Below are 17326 nucleotides of genomic sequence, written 5' to 3' on the forward strand. Positions count from 1 at the left end.
TCCCAGTGATGAGCATTATTTCCGTCTTCTCTCTCGCCAGCGTGAGTATTATATGTATTAATAATAATTAAGTTATACTAATAACGCTGTTGATTATTAAGCCAAAATAGTATTTTAACTTTGTATAATTTATGCATTAATCAGAAATAAAAATATAAAAAAAAATTGACTGTTTCTTATTATTTATTATACCAATATAATTCAACAAAAATTACGGTGTCAATCTCTTTATATCCTCGGGACGAAAATCTATCCTCATAGAAGCAATACGTCGAACTTCAGCAGGTGTTAATCTCCATGCAATCGCATCTGCACCACAATAATTTACTAGTTCTTCTACTTTTTCAACGCTTAATATGGTAGCTATTTGCGTTAATCGTGCAAATTTATCACGTACAGACCATGAGGTAACAGCGGCTAAGTAACTTGCTAATGACCTTACTTCTTTATCAAGTATAAGATCTACCGCCTAAAAAATTATTGATTATGATGGAATAAATATTAAAATTATAATAAATTCATAAAATATACATACTCTGTTAAAAGTAGACTTTAATACAACTTTTTCTAAACGAGCTGTTACTTCAGCAGTAAGAAGACCAATTAAAGCATCATAATTAGGTGCTGTTAAACTTCCCTTAAAACTTTGAAGTAAAAATTCTAAATTCATAATTAAAGATTGTACGAAAGGTCCATCTGTTTCATTTCTTAATAAGTCATCCTACGGATATTGACGAATCGTTACGAGTTTTTTATTTCCTTAACTCATTTTAATCATTTCTTATGATTATATACTTTGTTTACCTCGTTCATATGATGATGCACTGATAAGAATGCATCGACCCAAAGTGTGACCCTCGGTTTGACAGCGCTTACTCGTAACTGTTCTAGAGCATAATCATTAACCGCTCGTAAAATCGACATAATTCTGGAAATAATACCACTAATACCAAATTTAAAGTTGGGAATGCCTGAATATTTAGTACAAGATGGAAGTAGCTGCAGTTACGAATAACAAAGTTTGGAAGACAGTTCGCTAAATAAGATTGGTATAGAAGATACATCATCTAATACTCCTGATCATGATCAGCAACCTGACATTTTATTCGAGCAATCAGTCTACTTCAGATAGCTTGGATCTCAAACATCAAACAACTGATGTTGGTAAGATCTTTATTATTTTATTCTATTTTTAAAGCGTAGGGGGATATGTTGCATAATCTTGTTTGTTAACTAGGGCACTTGCGTTCGAAACCTAGTACTTCTGGAGAAAGATTAGCACAAGAAGCAGTGCAGGGTAAGTGTTTCCCTAATCAGTATTTACTTTACCTTACTATGACACACGATATAATCTTTTATTCCTCTAATCTTTTAATCTTTTAAAATAAATATTAACAATTACCAGAACTGTATTAAGAAGTTATTATCAATAAAGCGTACATAATATAATAGAATCTGTAATTCCTAGTGTTTTATATGTACAACAATTTGAATCAGATATGATGATATTTGATATTTATATCGAAGATTTAATTAAGAGAAATGGCATTGTAAACTAACTTTAAGTTTTGCACCCATATATTGCTGATGCTAATGATTCCTAATTGTTAAGGTTATTCAGTGGATGGAATTAAAGAAATACGTGAGCAAACTGCAAGGTATTGAAAGTGTATATATTGTGAATAGTAAATTACAAAATATGTGGTACTATGTAAGCCGATCCAGATCCTCTCGCTAGCAACGTTACCCTGAGACTGAAACAACTGCCTAAACCAACGTCGGACGTGTACCGCTTATGGTCTTTCCTCGACGCATTCTTTTGTCTATGCGCTTTCGAAGACCTTAGGCGGTTGAGAAACCGAAAACCAGATGTAGAGTTTTCTCAGAAGTGACGATCACTTCAACACTAATTAATTTTAAAATGATACTTAATTATCGATAGATAGTGCATTTTATGTTTATAAACGTGAAAAAAACAATTTTCGTTTCACCGAACTATGGTTATCCCACAATATATGTATCATTAATATATTATAAGGAACTATTCGAATATACGTACAAAATCGTTTTTATGCGTATTTTTACATACAACTTTTATTTACTTTAAATTATTCCAAATTTGAGGATAAAATTATGCAGACTATATACACAGAAGAAAGGGGATTAATTTTACCATATACTTCATTTGAAAGAAAGTTGCGTGAACTTCTCATGACGTAAAGTGTAAAAATTTAATAGAATGTAGATACAGTTTTCTATTATCGTTACAGATAAGAAATTTGTTAAACACTGATAAAGTTAAAGCCATTAATAGTGGTTGCAGCAAAGATTTGTTATTAATTCAAGATGAATAGGTTTCAAACAAAAAATTCCAGTTACTACTTATAGATTTGATTTTATAAAAAAAACAAGAAATTAAAAATTTTATAAAAAAGTTTATTCGCATTAAAAATATTATATTTTATCGCATATCAGAATTTTAGATCTTACGTTTAAAATAGTTTTTTTTTACCTTTTTTTGCTTGTAAAGTTATTACATTAATAAAAATGTCAGGATCGGGTTAACTGAATTGATCGTGTAGTAAAATATCGATCCAAATATCTTGGAATCATTAAAAAAAATGCTTTTTTTATTGTGAAAAAATGATACTTTATTACCGTTAATCATTTAACTGTAATATTGGCTATAATATTTAACAATAATATTTCTAGTACATCAACATTAATATACGTTCTAAATAATATGTGAAGAAATTTGAGGTTAGGTTGGAAGATATCTACACCGGAAATGACGCCTGCAAAATGGCGCACGTGATTGGTTAGAAATTAACCGCAGAACATCTTCATACGCTATTGATTATTTCCTGTAAATGAGGAATTTTAATATAATGTACAAAGTATATAAGATTTTGCATTAAAATTGTCGCAAATATTTTTAAAAATTAATTGGATTGTAGTATTTTTCAAAAATTATAATAATGTAAGATTCTATATGGAATTACTTTCTATCGTTCGCGCATAAGACCAGTACGTAACGACAAGCTTGAGGGTATATAAAGCCACCATCAGACGCGCAACGTAGGCATTTGTCGAGTCGTCTGCAAGCGGAGAGGATCTTATTTTGCTCGACAGTTTCAAACATTTTGTGTGTTGTGTGAACCTGTTCTATCTTGTTCTACAACAATCACGAGCCATATACAGGTTAGTGTACTTATTATTATAATTTATTCATTAATTAGGTGAAATAGTTTAGGAAACAATAAGAAAACGTGAATATCGTAACATCGACACTGTGTTAACCTCGAAAAAGAGGACATTTGCATTCCTGCAAATTAAGAAAACTACGAAGCCGTCGTCATGGCAAAGTCTAAGAAGAGAGTTTGTGATATTGACGCCAAGCCAAGTAGTACTAAACGATTAGCATCTTGGATCAGAAGAATCCGCAGTAAAAAATCAAGGTATTGCCGAAATCGCAGACGCGATTTACGGATTGAAGCAATGCTGACGTGTGCTCTCTTCAAAGCTGAAAATGAATTACGCATCAAGCAATCATCTAAAGCTTTAAAATTGCAGAAACTTAAAGAAAAATTATTGAAGAAGGAAAATTGTATAAATTACGAACGCTGCGATGATGAAGGCACGTCTCAGCAGAGCAATCCCTGGAAAGAGCCTGATTTGTGTCCTGAATTGAGAAGTTTAGACGATTTCATGTCTAAGCTATCAGAAGTAAAAGTACCAGTACGACGCTGAAGTAGTGGGAAAAATGCAAACCTTCAGGTTATGAAGACCGGCCAACGCCCAAGACGCGTTGAGTGCACTCGTTCCCGTCCGATCACGAAAGTTAAGCAACGCCGGGCACGGATAGTACTAAGATCGGTGACCGCTTGGGAACTCCGCGTGGTGTTGGTTTTTTTCAGAAGGAGATCAGCCCAGTATTTGAACTGTCTAAGAAGATGACGCGAGCAGTAACTGCCCGAAGAGGAAGATACAGCGGGGCATGAAAGGACAACCCTGATGACTGCCGCCTGGTATTACCGGGGTTGTCTGCCCTCAAAGCAGAGGAAGAAGGAGGAGTGGTTTTTTTAGTGGGTATGGCAACAACATCCGCGCGAGTCCCACATAACCCAGTGATTCGGGTCACTGGGCATGCGTAACAGCATTTTCCCCTCCTCATGCAAAAAAAAAAAAAGGTTATGAAGACCTGGAAGCTTATGTGACTACTTTTACAAGAGGATAATTTCTCGCAACGTTTTATCCACCAAATGCATAGAGATTTCAACAACAACTATATGCAATCTGGAGCGATTATGGAGCACCGTGTATCACGTCGGTGCTGCAGGAATAGAAATCGCATTACTATTCTGATGTATATAAGGATTTTTTTAATTTACAGCTTCACCGTTTGAGATGACATTTGGACAGACGGAGGGAGGGAGTTGGTGTTGTCAACGATGCTGAAGCGTACCACACGATTGGGGACCCCATGTTCTCTAGTCTCTGCACCTTTCATTGGTTTGGTTTGTAAACTGTATCGTGACCGATGCATTCGGGACCTTTACAATTTTTTGTGGTAATATAATTTTGTAGTAATATAATTTTGTAGTAATATAATTTTGTAGTAATATAATTTTGTAGTAATATAATTTTGTAGTAATATAATTTTGTAGTAATATAATTTTGTAGTAATATAGTTTTGTAGTAATATAATTTTGTAGTAATATAATTTTGTAGTATTAATGAGCGTTCGAAATATATTTGAAGAATGTTTGATTCGATATTTTTTATTTTCAAAAGTATGGCAATTTACACAAAACATTACGTATTTTGTATGTCTTAGCGTTTAAAGAAAATTTGTATTGCATGGTAACTTATAGATTTAATAGTACCGTTTCGAATATTCTCTCCATTATTCTGAACGTCGAGATTTTGTATATATTTCCTTAATGTTAATTAACAGTTTTGTAGACTTTTGAATAAATAAAAAGGAATTGATAAAATTTGGAAAATGTCTACAATTTTCCTGCGATCTTCTAATTCGCCATATTAGTCCTTTTCAGTCCAGCATACTACACATAACAAAATTCTGTCGCAGGCAAGAGATCCGCACATGTGTCCAGGCTGTTGGCCGTCATCGGCGACATTATTTCGCCTGTCTGTGTATGAGATAAGGAGTGACGACAGACGATTGGTAGGGGATAAACAAAGGGGAAAATTGTTTGTTTTTAGCAAATCGTGCATGAAGTTTTCTGACTGACGATGAGTCGCACCATAATCACTTTGTACATAAACGTCTCATCACTCCGTGTTTCCGTATCTTGAACATCCAAGCATCAACTAATTCCAAAATCGTCTGACGCGCGATACACATAGGCTTATTGTGACAAGCTACAGCAAATTATAGCAAGTTTTATTTGGTGAGCTCTAATCTCTTTTGTTCGTTACCTGTGCACATGTGTTTTCTCAGGTCCAGAAAAGTTTTTTCAACGCTTGTACCACCAAGTTGTATGTGAGTTACTCTGGCTTGTCAATATGCCTTGTTCAAAGTTGAGAGCTGGATACTGTCACAGCTCTCTATCTTCCCATGTAATTATGATAATAGGAGCTTTATGAGGTATGGAGTAAATTGAATGCGTCTTTGTTGAATCTAGATGATCCAGAATGGCGAATTGTTACAAGTAGAACAACTAATCAAAGTAATAGACATACACATATATGAAATATGTTTCATATGGATAGGAAATTACTTTGAAATTTGACAAGCATTGCAATAAATATGTTGGTTCGGAAGTAATATTACTAGATACTTATTTTTACAGATTGCAATATTCTCTTCACTAATTCATAGATTGATCTTAGAACAAATGAAGAACTTTACATGTTATTGGATTAACAAATAAAATGTATTGTTCCTCACAAATGGTATGCAGAGGAGTAATGAAAATAAAAGACAGGTGTATATTACAGTTCAAGTGACGCGAGAGACTGAAATACTATTTATACAAATTGCGGATGGATGGATACTGTGAAAAATCTTTCACATACTGATTGTAGGAAAGCAGAGATGGAAAATGAAGCAACGTATTTTAAAATTGAATGCCTAAGTATAGCATGTAGATAATATTTTGAGTGTTGATGGAGGACAAAATTATGCACATTCCTTTTTCAATTCCAAGGAATTGCATCATCGATGAGTCGGTTGTCAAAACATGATGGAAATAGCTCATTGTTAATTGAACAAGTTTGATATAATTACACAACCTAAAGATTTAACTTGAAATTTGTTCGAAGAAATTTACTTTTACTTATACGTGATGTCAAGTGCGGTATTAAGTATCATGCTTTCATAACTATTGTTTTAAATATTTTTGTGTTGAAATATTGTCGTTTCGGTGTCTGTTCTGTACTACAGGAGTACCCGAAATAATTTTACTCGTCGTGTACAGTTAAACAACTACAGGCAGTTGATTCTATTCCTGGAACGCGTTGGATTCGTGTTTACGTGGTACGTTGATTAGAATGATTTAGAGGTGGTTTACTGATGCCAAGCAAGGTAGATATCATTTCCGAACTACCACTGGAGGTTTCGCACTTGTTACTTCGAAAATTGGATCCCTCCTCCCTGCAGAGCGCCGCGCTTGTCTCGCGCAAATGGTTGAACATATGCAGATCCGACAAGTGTCTTCGGCGGACAGCAAGAAGTCACATTCGGCGTACGAGAAAGGGGTTCAGGATGGGGTTCCTCGGAACCACAGCCGCTAAAGCTGCCGAACAACAATCAAGGAGTAGAGTACGAGGTGCGAGGAACCTACGACACGAAGTAGGCTTATCCACTGCTCGTACGACGGTCATCATTGGAAGGTTACGTGGTCCTCCGAAAATTTCGATGCGAAATCGTCCTATCGATGTTGAACCGCTAAAATGTATTAGACTGTAATTGATAGTATGTACCTTAATTCGACAGTTTGATTTTGCGAGAACACGAAACTGCCTTGTCCTACGAAAATGATTCAGAACTGTAGCGCAAAGCTTGAAATAAAATGGTGCCATTGAGACGGCAATTTGTTTCAGCCGCGGCAGTTTTCTACAGAAATATCGACAATGTAACTCACATTGACGCTCAGTCGTGTACCGCGTTACACTCTATCTGTGGACTAGAAAGGGTCTTGGCCGCCTTCGTGAGAAAGCCGTACCGTCTTTCGTGTTAACGGTGCACTCGCTCTGACAAGTGGGTTTCAGGACGGGCGGCAAAGTTTCCTTCGAAGAGCTTGCCCACTTCATTACATAAGAGCATCGGGCGATACGAGGACGACGAGAACGTCGGTCGTGCCGCCCTTCAGAAGCTGTACCAGCCTCACCATGCGCTTTATCCGACGAGAGGCTCCCTCCCACTGACACCGTGAAATAAGTGTCGTAGCTTGGGGGCAATTATCCGCGTCCTCTCCGCTCATACCCGTCCGGAGATACCGTCCGTACCAGGCGCTACGTCACGGGAGGCTATCCTCGTCGTCCTGCATCTCCCCGCATGTTTATAGACTGACGGAGCGTCATACTCGATTTTGTGATGGCGTGAACGTTATTCAAATATGTAATAACGTTACCAAACCCACTATAACTATAAATTACTTTCCCACAGAACTTCGACTCATTCTATATCTTGGATAGTTCACAAGTACGTATGCGCGAGATATATATTTCATTATAGAAGCCCTGAATCAAGTATTGAATTTAAGAGGTAATGGTTTGTAGCCTTAAGTACTGAAACTTATTCTATAATGGGAGCAACTGCCACAAATAGGAATCTAATCATTCTAACTAAAGACAAATTCTATCGACGAAATATTTAGTATGTAATTATAATATAAATTATACAATCATATAGTATAGTTTAATGTCATCATTAATTTCTATATTCATACAATACCGCATATCATTTGCAAATGTATATTTTATACCAAGTAGTATTGCAATTGTGCCACTCGGAAGACAAACTTATTAATTCCATCTTCCGATATTACCTGTACTTATATAGAAATATAATACTAAATACTAAAATATATCATAAGTATTTCATATTTGAAACAACAGTAAACCGAACGGAATTAATCTGTTTGACTTCTATGCGGCTCAAGTCACGTATCAATATATGTACATTATTCTGTAGTTTTAATATTTTAAGCGTGCATTGTGCACAGGACAATTGTCTTCAATAAATTTTGCAAATCTGTTTATAGTAAGTGAGGGATCATTAGGCCAAAGAAAAATAAGGCGACTTTTAAAAGATGCAATGAAACTTGCTTCTGCTGAACATGGACTATGAAGGTCGAACATCTTCCCGTTTATTTTGCAATTAAATACATACGTAATTGAATGTGGTTTACTGGCATACCGATTCCAAGGATTTACCGTGCTTCTTAGAAATATTACACTTTGTGGTATGAAATATAATTTGTCCTTGTTATAACCATTAACATCTAGAGCCTTTTCTGGAATTTCTTATACTAAGGCATCGCAATTATTTTTCATTTTACGCTGTGTTGCTCGCAAGTTCTCATATATATATGAACCAACTGGAAATAATTCTTTGGCACGTATTCGAGTACAATTGCTTCCTTCTGGTTCCCACAAAGCTTCGCAGAACAACTTCGTATCCTCGTTCCTTTAAAAAAAAGTCACACGTTAGTATTACATAAAAGTACCCCTTCAAAAGACATTTCATTTCTGGAAATCTATACGTTTATTATTGAATTCAATAAGATTCACTTGCTTACCTGCTCCTCGAATATTTTGTACTATTGTCACCTCCTCCTCCTAAATAGGATGCATCTATAATATGCAATGCAGGTACTTTTTGCTGATGTATAAACTCCTTAGTCATACCATATACAACTTCTGCGTATACATGTGTATTTGGTGGTAATTTTATGCCAATGTCATCGTCTCGAACCCAAGAATTCTTTATATATCTATATACGTTATTCCTTCCCATGCCCATATAAAATGTAGCGTTATTCTTGTCATCATGGGGCCTTGGCTTTGTACAACATGGAATACAAAACCAGTCATTTGGTGAACAATAATGCATTTTGAATGTTAAATTCCATCAATTGTGCTTGACTAATGGTAAGGAATGAAGTATCTTTCAAAAGAGTATTCTATTTATCTTTTGGTTTCATGTGTCTTGGGGTTGTTCTAGTTTCATCAGGAAGTTTCCAATACTCCTGACATTGTTTGCGCACATCAGCTTGTTTTGTCTCAACAAGAGTATTATCCTCGCAAAATGCAGCCTGTTATCTGTTTTCTGCTCAAATCTTTGTTAGAAGCACGTAGATATTGAACAAATTGTTTCTCGCTTTTTAATTCATTATATGATACTAATTGTAAAACGTTGTCATTTCCACCACCTTTTAAAAGCAGACGATTAACATGCTTCAGATATTCCACAACATCTTGTGTCCCACTTCGTTTCGTCTAACATATTAAGTAACGTTCTGAACTTGCTGGACCAGAAGAGTTTGGTGTAAAAATACAAACTTCTTCAAAGCAGCGATACATTAAATTAACTAAACCAGCACTAAAGGGTGTAAGATGGTCAAATAATTTTGTCACAAAATAACCACCCTCTTACAATCATCAATGCTATTACACATTGACAAAGATACAGTTGTTTTGAAAGAATTTCTTGTACATTATCTTGTCCTTCTACAGAAAATCCCCCATCAGACATCATAAAATGTACTCCTTTGCCATGGGTATGCTGCTTTATAAGATTCGTAAATGCCTCTTGATTATCTGGGTCAAAAACATCACCATTTTCTTTTAGTCCATATTATGGATGAAATGTTTCACAAGGACCCGCATTAAAATCTGCTAATTTGAAATCATTTTCATTCTTTAAAGTAAGACCAAATCCTTTAGCACGTCGTTTCTTTCGCCATAGAACATATTCACTAAAACCACCTGGTCCAGCACAAACATCTGCAAACTATAGCAGCTCATTCTCCCCCAAACCTTCTGGTTTAATAAACATAAAGTTACATGCCCTATATATATTCGCCATTTTAACAGCAGCACGACTTAAGAATAATGCACCACGAATTGATTCATAAGAATTACAACGTGTCCTTGCTCGACGCACTTCAACGTTATCCAAATGACCGAGTACTGTTTTTGCATTGATAATATTTTGCACTCTATCTTCACAACGGAAATCAATTTCATCATCTATGATCAACTTTTTAGGTCCCTGATGTAACCAGTCCTGCATTTCTTCCAACGTAGGCGTATTGGAATTTGGATTCCTTACTCATTTCATGACTTCCACACACATTATTACTTCCTCTTCAGGATTCCATTTATGACCTGAAGCTTCATGTCCAGAAACAGGTTGCTGTCTACGACCATGCTGTTTAGGTGCTTGAACTGGCTCTGAACGGCCTTGTTTATCTTTTCCAAGACCGTAGCCTTCTTTATTTTTTTACTGCCCCGTCATCTATATTAACCCGACAGCACAGGATAATACTTGAATTCGTTCTTCCCCAAATGTAGAATTTATGTACGTCAACAATATATATATAATGTACAACAATTTATTATAATTTATAATACAGTTTATATTAACATGTAAATTACATTAATTTTCTGACGAACGGAATTTGAGAAAGGTAAAGATGGCGACCAGTGCCGCCGATGCGGTAATAACCCTACATCCGGTTGACGGCAACACGCAAAGGCGTCCCCACACAATGACGGCCACGTTTCAAATACTTTGTAGAAATTTTAACGTTTCAGTGGAAAACTTGTCGTTCTTATAATATCCATCTGACAGAGATGTACAATTTATGATAGAATAACACATGTAAATTTCGTAGCTGAGAATTATTGGAAGTTTCTCATTTAATTCATAATAGCAATAATCTTTTCTAACGATATAAGCCATTTATTTATCGTCCTGGTTTGTACTATGACATTTATATTGTAATAGCAATGTGAATATAAGGCAATCTGAACGCAGAAATACTATTTCAAATCATTTCGCCCATATTCCTTAAGTTGTTTATAAATGATTCGTGTATGACGTGTGTTCTTTCTGTCCATACTCCGGCGAAAACATAACTTTTATTTAAACGAAATCAACTGTGTCATAGAATCAATCGCGTAGAGACGATATCGCGACATAGCGCTTCAGCGAGAGTCGTAAATTCCCGTTACGGTATTTATATACTTATATATATTTAATTTAGTCCAAATATATTTGACTGGTTACAGCAGAAATCGGTCTTGTTATTTTATGATATTGATCGTCACACAGTCCGCCATATTGGTGACTCCGACGTGATCTGAAACGAAGCATGACAAACGCTAACGACGGTATAAAAGGCACGCATAGTGTTTCGATGACTTCGCCTCCGTTGCAACCCGCGAACATTACCGTACGGTTCGCCTTATCAGAGACGCAAATCGACGCTGCGTATATCACGTACGACAAGCTAATATTCGCGACCTTCGCTAAATGTCTCGGCGATCAACTCCTCAAGCAAATTGGGGGCGACACGACGGACCCTCCTGCCACCGGGCTGTACGCGAAACTAAATGCCGGAATCATCCGCGTTCTTACGGACTCCCATAGCAATAGGGTATAGAAGTTGGTTGAAAGCGTAGAGATGGGCGATATGAAGCTGCCTCAATTCTATCAGCACTTAAGAGAACTCGCTGGCCCCTCCACGTCAGATAATTTCGTCCTCTCGTTGTGGAGGAATGGACTCTCTGTCCTCATCAGACGCATCCTGGCCGCCGTCGACGACTCAAATCCAGACAAATGGGGGCTCAGGTGAGTGCCGTGAGTGTTAATCATCGCCCACGTCGGCGATGGCGATCGAGAGGTAGAAGTAGCTCGAGGTCGTGAGAGAGAACGTACAACTCCGGCCAGTGCTATTACCGTCAAACATTTCGGGATTGCGGGCAAAAATGCCGATCCCCGTGCATTTGGAAACAGGGAAACAAGAACAGCCGTCCGTAAACGCGGCACAGGTCCTTCCACTAGCTGAAAATATTCCGTGACGATGTATCGACATCTGGCAAACATCTTGTCCGAAGAATAGGATCTTTGTGTAGCCAACCACGGGACAGAAACCGTAGGTAAGGTTACTGTCGAGTGCCGCACCAATTTTAACCGGATTTATTTTGCATAATCTTGTGGAAATATTAAAAGGAAGTATCTACCTTGCTATTTGATATAAAGCGAAACCTCGATGCGCGATATTCTCCCTATTTGCGCAGCCTACAGGGCACATCTGTCGGTTTATACAATATGAACTGTTAAGATTATTCAGTGGATGGAATTAAATAAATGCGTGAGCAAACTGCAAGGTATTGAAAGTGTATATTTTGTGAATAGTAAATTACAAAATATGTGGTACTATGTAAGCCTATCCAGATCCTCTCTCTAGCAACGTTACCCTGAGACTAAAGGTAACTGCCTCAACCAAGGTCGGACGTGTACCGCTTATGGCCTTTCCTAAACGCACTCTTTTGTCTATGCGCCTTCGAAGACCTTAGGCGGTTGAGAAACCGAAGACCAGATGTTGAGTTTTCTCAGAAGTGACGATCACTTCAACACCCTCCCTAAAACTCTACATCGGTATATACAATTATCTCTTTGTAAATATTCGAAGCTTAATTTCGTCAATACCTTTCTCTTTATTATTCAAATTAATTTATTACTCAAAATACTACAAGAAGACTTAACAGATCATGTAGAGTTTTTCCCTTTTTTTTTTTTTTTTTTTACATGTAATAACCACTTCGATACCCTCCCTAAAAACTCTACATCTTTACAAAAATTACCTCTTAATATCTCTTTTATTTTTCAAACCTAATTTCTGTCTCAAATAGTCAAATCTTGGTTTTGGCAACGCCTTTGTACATATATCTGCCAGTTGTTCTTCGCTTATTACATACGTTACATCAATTTCGCCTCTATTGTATAAATCTCGCAAGAAATGATATCTTACATCAATATGATTACTTCTTTGATGGAATTCCGGATTCTTAATTAATTTCGCGGCACTAGTATTGTCTACATATAGCGTATACTTGAGGATATCTATTTTACATTCAAGAAATATTTTCTTCAGCCACATAATTTCTTTCGCTCCTGAGGCTGCACTGACATACTCAGCTTCTGTCGTAGATAAAGCTATACATTGTTGTCGCTTACATTGCCATGTAATGGCCGCATTCGCATACTTACATACAACGCCTGATGTCGACTTTCTTGTGTCTTTTTTTCGCCTGCATAGTCAGCATCGCTGAAGGTTTCGAGACTACCTGCTTTTGTATATAAGAGTCCCATGTCCGCGGTCCCTTTTATGTAGCGTAAAATTCGTTTGACTAATTTCCACTGATGCTTATTTGGATTTTCTAAATGTCTCGACGCTATATTTATTGCAAAGCTAATGTCTGGCCTACTTACGGTTTGTAGAAACATTAAGTTTCCTACAGCTTCTCTGTATGGTGCGTTACAATCATTATTGCCTATGTTACTTTCATTCCAATTAGTCTCAATAGGTGTAGAAACACTGTTTGCCTCATTCATATTAAATTTCTCTAATTTTAGCAATTTACAAACGCGATTTGTACCATCATCAAAACCTTTAGGTTGTTTCATATAAATGTCTTCTTTCAGACTTCCATATAAAAATGCGGTTTTAATGTCAAACTGTCCAAGGTGTAAATTATTTTTGGCAGCCATACTAAGCATTAATCTAATTGTGTCAAACCGAGCAATAGGACTATAGGTTTCCTTATAGTCTATGCCTTCTTTCTGTGAACACCCTTTAATCACAAGTCGCGCTTTATATCGTTCCGAATTGTCCGGATTTTGCTTTATCGTTAAAACCCACCTATTGCTAAGTATCTTTTGATCTTTTGGTTTTTCTACAAGAATCCACGTCTTATTTTCATGGTGCGATTTCATTTCATCATTCATAGCCGCTTTCCATAATTCTTTCTTTTCGGATCTCATCGCTTCGTTAAAATCCACCGGTAATTTTTCCGCTACGTACGTTACTGGACTACCATAAAAATCGGTTCGTTTTATTTTGTCTCTATCTCTCAATTGTCTCACATTCTCGTTGGTTACATGAGGTTGTTTTTCATGTTCACTCACTGCGCTTTCATACGTACATGCTCTATCGTTCTGCGTACACACATCTTCGCGCTCGACAATTTTCGGTAAATTTATACTAACGAATTTTGCTGTTTCTAGTTCGGGCTTAAATATTACGTCACGGCTTAATATTACATTTCTTACGGTCGGCACGTATATTCGATACCCTCGTCCGTCATCTAAATAGCCTACCAAATATCCTTTGTTAGCCTTTTTGTCAAGTTTACTTCTCTTTTCCGCAGGTATGTGTGCAAAGCATTCAGTACCGAAAACTCTAAACTTTTCTACATCTGGGGATTTCCCGTACCATAGTTCATATGGTGTTTTATTGTCTTGTCCTGTTGGCCCTGTCTTATTTATGACATGCACTGCTGTGTTCATGGCTTCGGCCCATAAAAACAACGGTAGAATTGGTTTCGAATGTAGCATTGACCGGCCTGCCTCTACTATTGTTCTATTTTCTCTTTCTGCAACGCCATTCTGTTCAGGAGTGTATGGGACGTTAACCGTGTGCCTAATTCCCTGACTTCTTAAAAATTCTTTAACCTCTTTATTTTTGAATTCTTTCCCTCCATCACTATGAATTTCTTTGATCTTACTATTGAATTGGTTTTCGACTTCTAAACAAAAAGTTTTTATCTTTTCGATTACTTCTGACTTATGTCGTAAGAAGTAAATCTTCGTGAATTTCGAAAAATCGTCCTTAAATATCAAAAAATACAGTTTCTTTCCTAATGACTCGACTTCCATAGGTCCACATACATCCGTATAGATAATTTCGCGAGGTTTAGTCGCACGCTTGATTTTCTCGTGAAAACTCGATCTATGATGTTTCCCGTATGCGCAACCTTCACAGAAAAAGCTACTATCCTCAACAACTTTTATCTTTAAATTCTTTAAGAAATCCTTAACGTGTCTGATGTTTTGATGACATAGCCGTTCGTGCCATAATTGCAACGTATCCGCGTTTGATTCCGCTCTATTGCTAAGATTGCAAACTGACGGTACGATAACTCGCATATCGACCTTATATAAATTTCCGATAACCGAACCTCTTGCTATTACCTTCTTGTTTTGTAGAAATATACAATTTTCCCCATCCTTTAAAATACAGAAGTCTATACCCCTCCTTGCGACAGATCTAATGGAAAACAGATTTCTTTTCATACCTGGTACATATAATACATCGTTCATTGTACATGCTACCCCTTTGCCATCCACAAAAGTCTCTACTTTGATTTTTCCTCTGCCGCATGCTTCCATGAATGTACCATCGCCGATCTCTATCTTCACCGTGTTATCGAATTTTTCGAAAACGCTGAACCATTCTTTTCGTCCTGTCATGTGATCCGTAGCTCCTGAGTCGATTATCCAAACATCGTGGTTTGCCGCATGCATCGTTGAGGTGCTTCCTAATAGGCTAATTCCGTTGTCATCACGATTTTGATTTCTGGGTTCCTGGTTGTCTCTACTGTTGTTTCCTTTATTATTCTTGAGACAATTTTTGCTGATGTGGCCTTTCCTTTTACATATATAGCATCTAAAACAATCTCTTTTTAGATGTCCAACTTTTCACAGTTGAAACAGCTTCGTCCTTGTTTCTCGTATTCAATTTTATTTGATCGCTTCTGCTGTTCCCTTTTACAATTATTACTTTTTGTTACCAGCGCCACCGATGTTTTCTGGTCGTCTTTCTTCCATCTGCTTTCTTCTGTCATCAGTCTGGTACTAAGCCTGTCTAGGGTCATCTTTTCTTCTTCCATTGAATCCCATGCACTGTGAAAGTGATCAAATTTACTCGGTAACGCCGATAAAATGCGTGTTATCAGCATTTTCTCGGCAATTTCACTTCCAAGGGCTTTCATCTTCGCTGCTATTAGTTCCAACTTCGACAAGTTGTGGGACACATTTTCAGATTCCTCCCATTTAAAATTGAAGAACTGCTTCTGGACCATATTTAGATTCTCATTCGACTTCATATCATATACTGCGTTTAATTTTTTCCACATTTCATGTGCTGTTGTGCAGCATAAAAGAAGATCCAACGGTTTTCTTCCTACCGAGGTCACAATTAATTTCCTCGCTAACCGATCTGCCTTCAAAAATCTTTCACGGGCGATTTCCTTTTCTGTACTGTTACCTGGATGACACAGATTCCCTTCACACACGTTGATCAGGTCGTCATCTTCCTCCAAAAGTGTACGCATAATAAAACGCCACTGGAGCCAATTTTCTTCGCCACGTAACATCTCGATCTTCGCACTTGCTGATTCCATTTTAGCACTATCACTTACTTTACTAAGCACAATTCTTTAACACTTTATTCACTTCGCGTTGCTACCTTACAATTTACAGCCCTGTGCCCATAACCTGTTAAGATTATTCAGTGGATGGAATTAAATAAATGCGTGAGCAAACTGCAAGGTATTGAAAGTGTATATTTTGTGAATAGTAAATTACAAAATATGTGGTACTATGTAAGCCTATCCAGATCCTCTCTCTAGCAACGTTACCCTGAGACTAAAGGTAACTGCCTCAACCAAGGTCGGACGTGTACCGCTTATGGCCTTTCCTAAACGCACTCTTTTGTTTATGCGCCTTCGAAGACCTTAGGCGGTTGAGAAACCGAAGACCAGATGTTGAGTTTTCTCAGAAGTGACGATCACTTCAACATGAACACTGGTTCCATTCAACTCAACGTATGTCTGCTGCTATTGGAGGTATATCGAAAGGTATGTAGGCCACGCAACAGGAGGAGGTACGTAGGTAAGTGAGGGCAATAGATGTTGCTTATAATTGGATAATAAGAAGATTGGTGGACTAAAAAGGGTCTTAGCCGCCGTCGAGAGAAAGCCGTACCGGCTTTCGTGCCAACCGTGCACTCGCTCTGACAAGTGAGTCTCCGGACGGGCGACAATGACTCTATCGAAGAGCTTGCCTACTTCAGGAGGCGACCAGTAATGGGCCTTCCGGCAAAGCCACATCGTCCCGGAATTCTCGGGGGTTACCTCCAGCCCCAAGCCTTTGATCGCGGCGTCCGCGCAGGACACCGCCATTTACGCCAGACGGGCGATCGTCATACCAGTGGCAACGTCTCGGCTGCGTAGCATGTCAGCACCGAGTCCGGGGGCATCGGTGCGCGATGTACCGTGTCGTACG

At 37.5% G+C, this 17326-nt stretch overlaps 1 protein-coding gene and 2 pseudogenes across 1 annotated transcript; 1 reads left to right on the forward strand and 2 right to left on the reverse strand.

The window, feature by feature from the left end:
• Positions 1-175: 175 nt before the first annotated feature.
• On the reverse strand, positions 176-924 carry LOC132915972 (conserved oligomeric Golgi complex subunit 4-like). The gene is made up of 3 exons (XM_060975732.1): positions 805-924; positions 536-721; positions 176-469 (listed from the first exon to the last, which is right to left on the reverse strand). Exons 1-3 carry the CDS (start codon positions 922-924, stop codon positions 212-214), a joined length of 564 nt encoding a protein of 187 aa, XP_060831715.1. The 3' UTR covers positions 176-211.
• A 2866-nt stretch (positions 925-3790) lies between these two features.
• Positions 3791-3909, forward strand: LOC132915973 (5S ribosomal RNA; annotated as a pseudogene).
• Positions 3910-8493: 4584 nt separating this feature from the next.
• Positions 8494-16521, reverse strand: LOC132915969 (cap-specific mRNA (nucleoside-2'-O-)-methyltransferase 1-like; annotated as a pseudogene).
• Between the last annotated feature and the right edge of the window lie 805 nt (positions 16522-17326).

The sequence above is a fragment of the Bombus pascuorum genome, unplaced genomic scaffold, assembly GCF_905332965.1.
Source record: "Bombus pascuorum unplaced genomic scaffold, iyBomPasc1.1, whole genome shotgun sequence".
Lineage (NCBI taxonomy): Eukaryota > Metazoa > Arthropoda > Insecta > Hymenoptera > Apidae > Bombus > Bombus pascuorum.

What these genes read in the sequence shown, in the direction of transcription:
- LOC132915972 (XM_060975732.1), bottom strand. Translation starts at nt 924, where the DNA reads ATGTCGATTTTACGAGCGGTTAATGATTATGCTCTAGAACAGTTACGA. An exon ending in TGCATCATCATATGAACGAG is followed by an intron (nt 722 to 804) that starts GTAAACAAAGTA and finishes CAATATCCGTAG; the next exon opens with GATGACTTATTAAGAAATGA. An exon ending in TAAAGTCTACTTTTAACAGA is followed by an intron (nt 470 to 535) that starts GTATGTATATTT and finishes ATAATTTTTTAG; the next exon opens with GCGGTAGATCTTATACTTGA.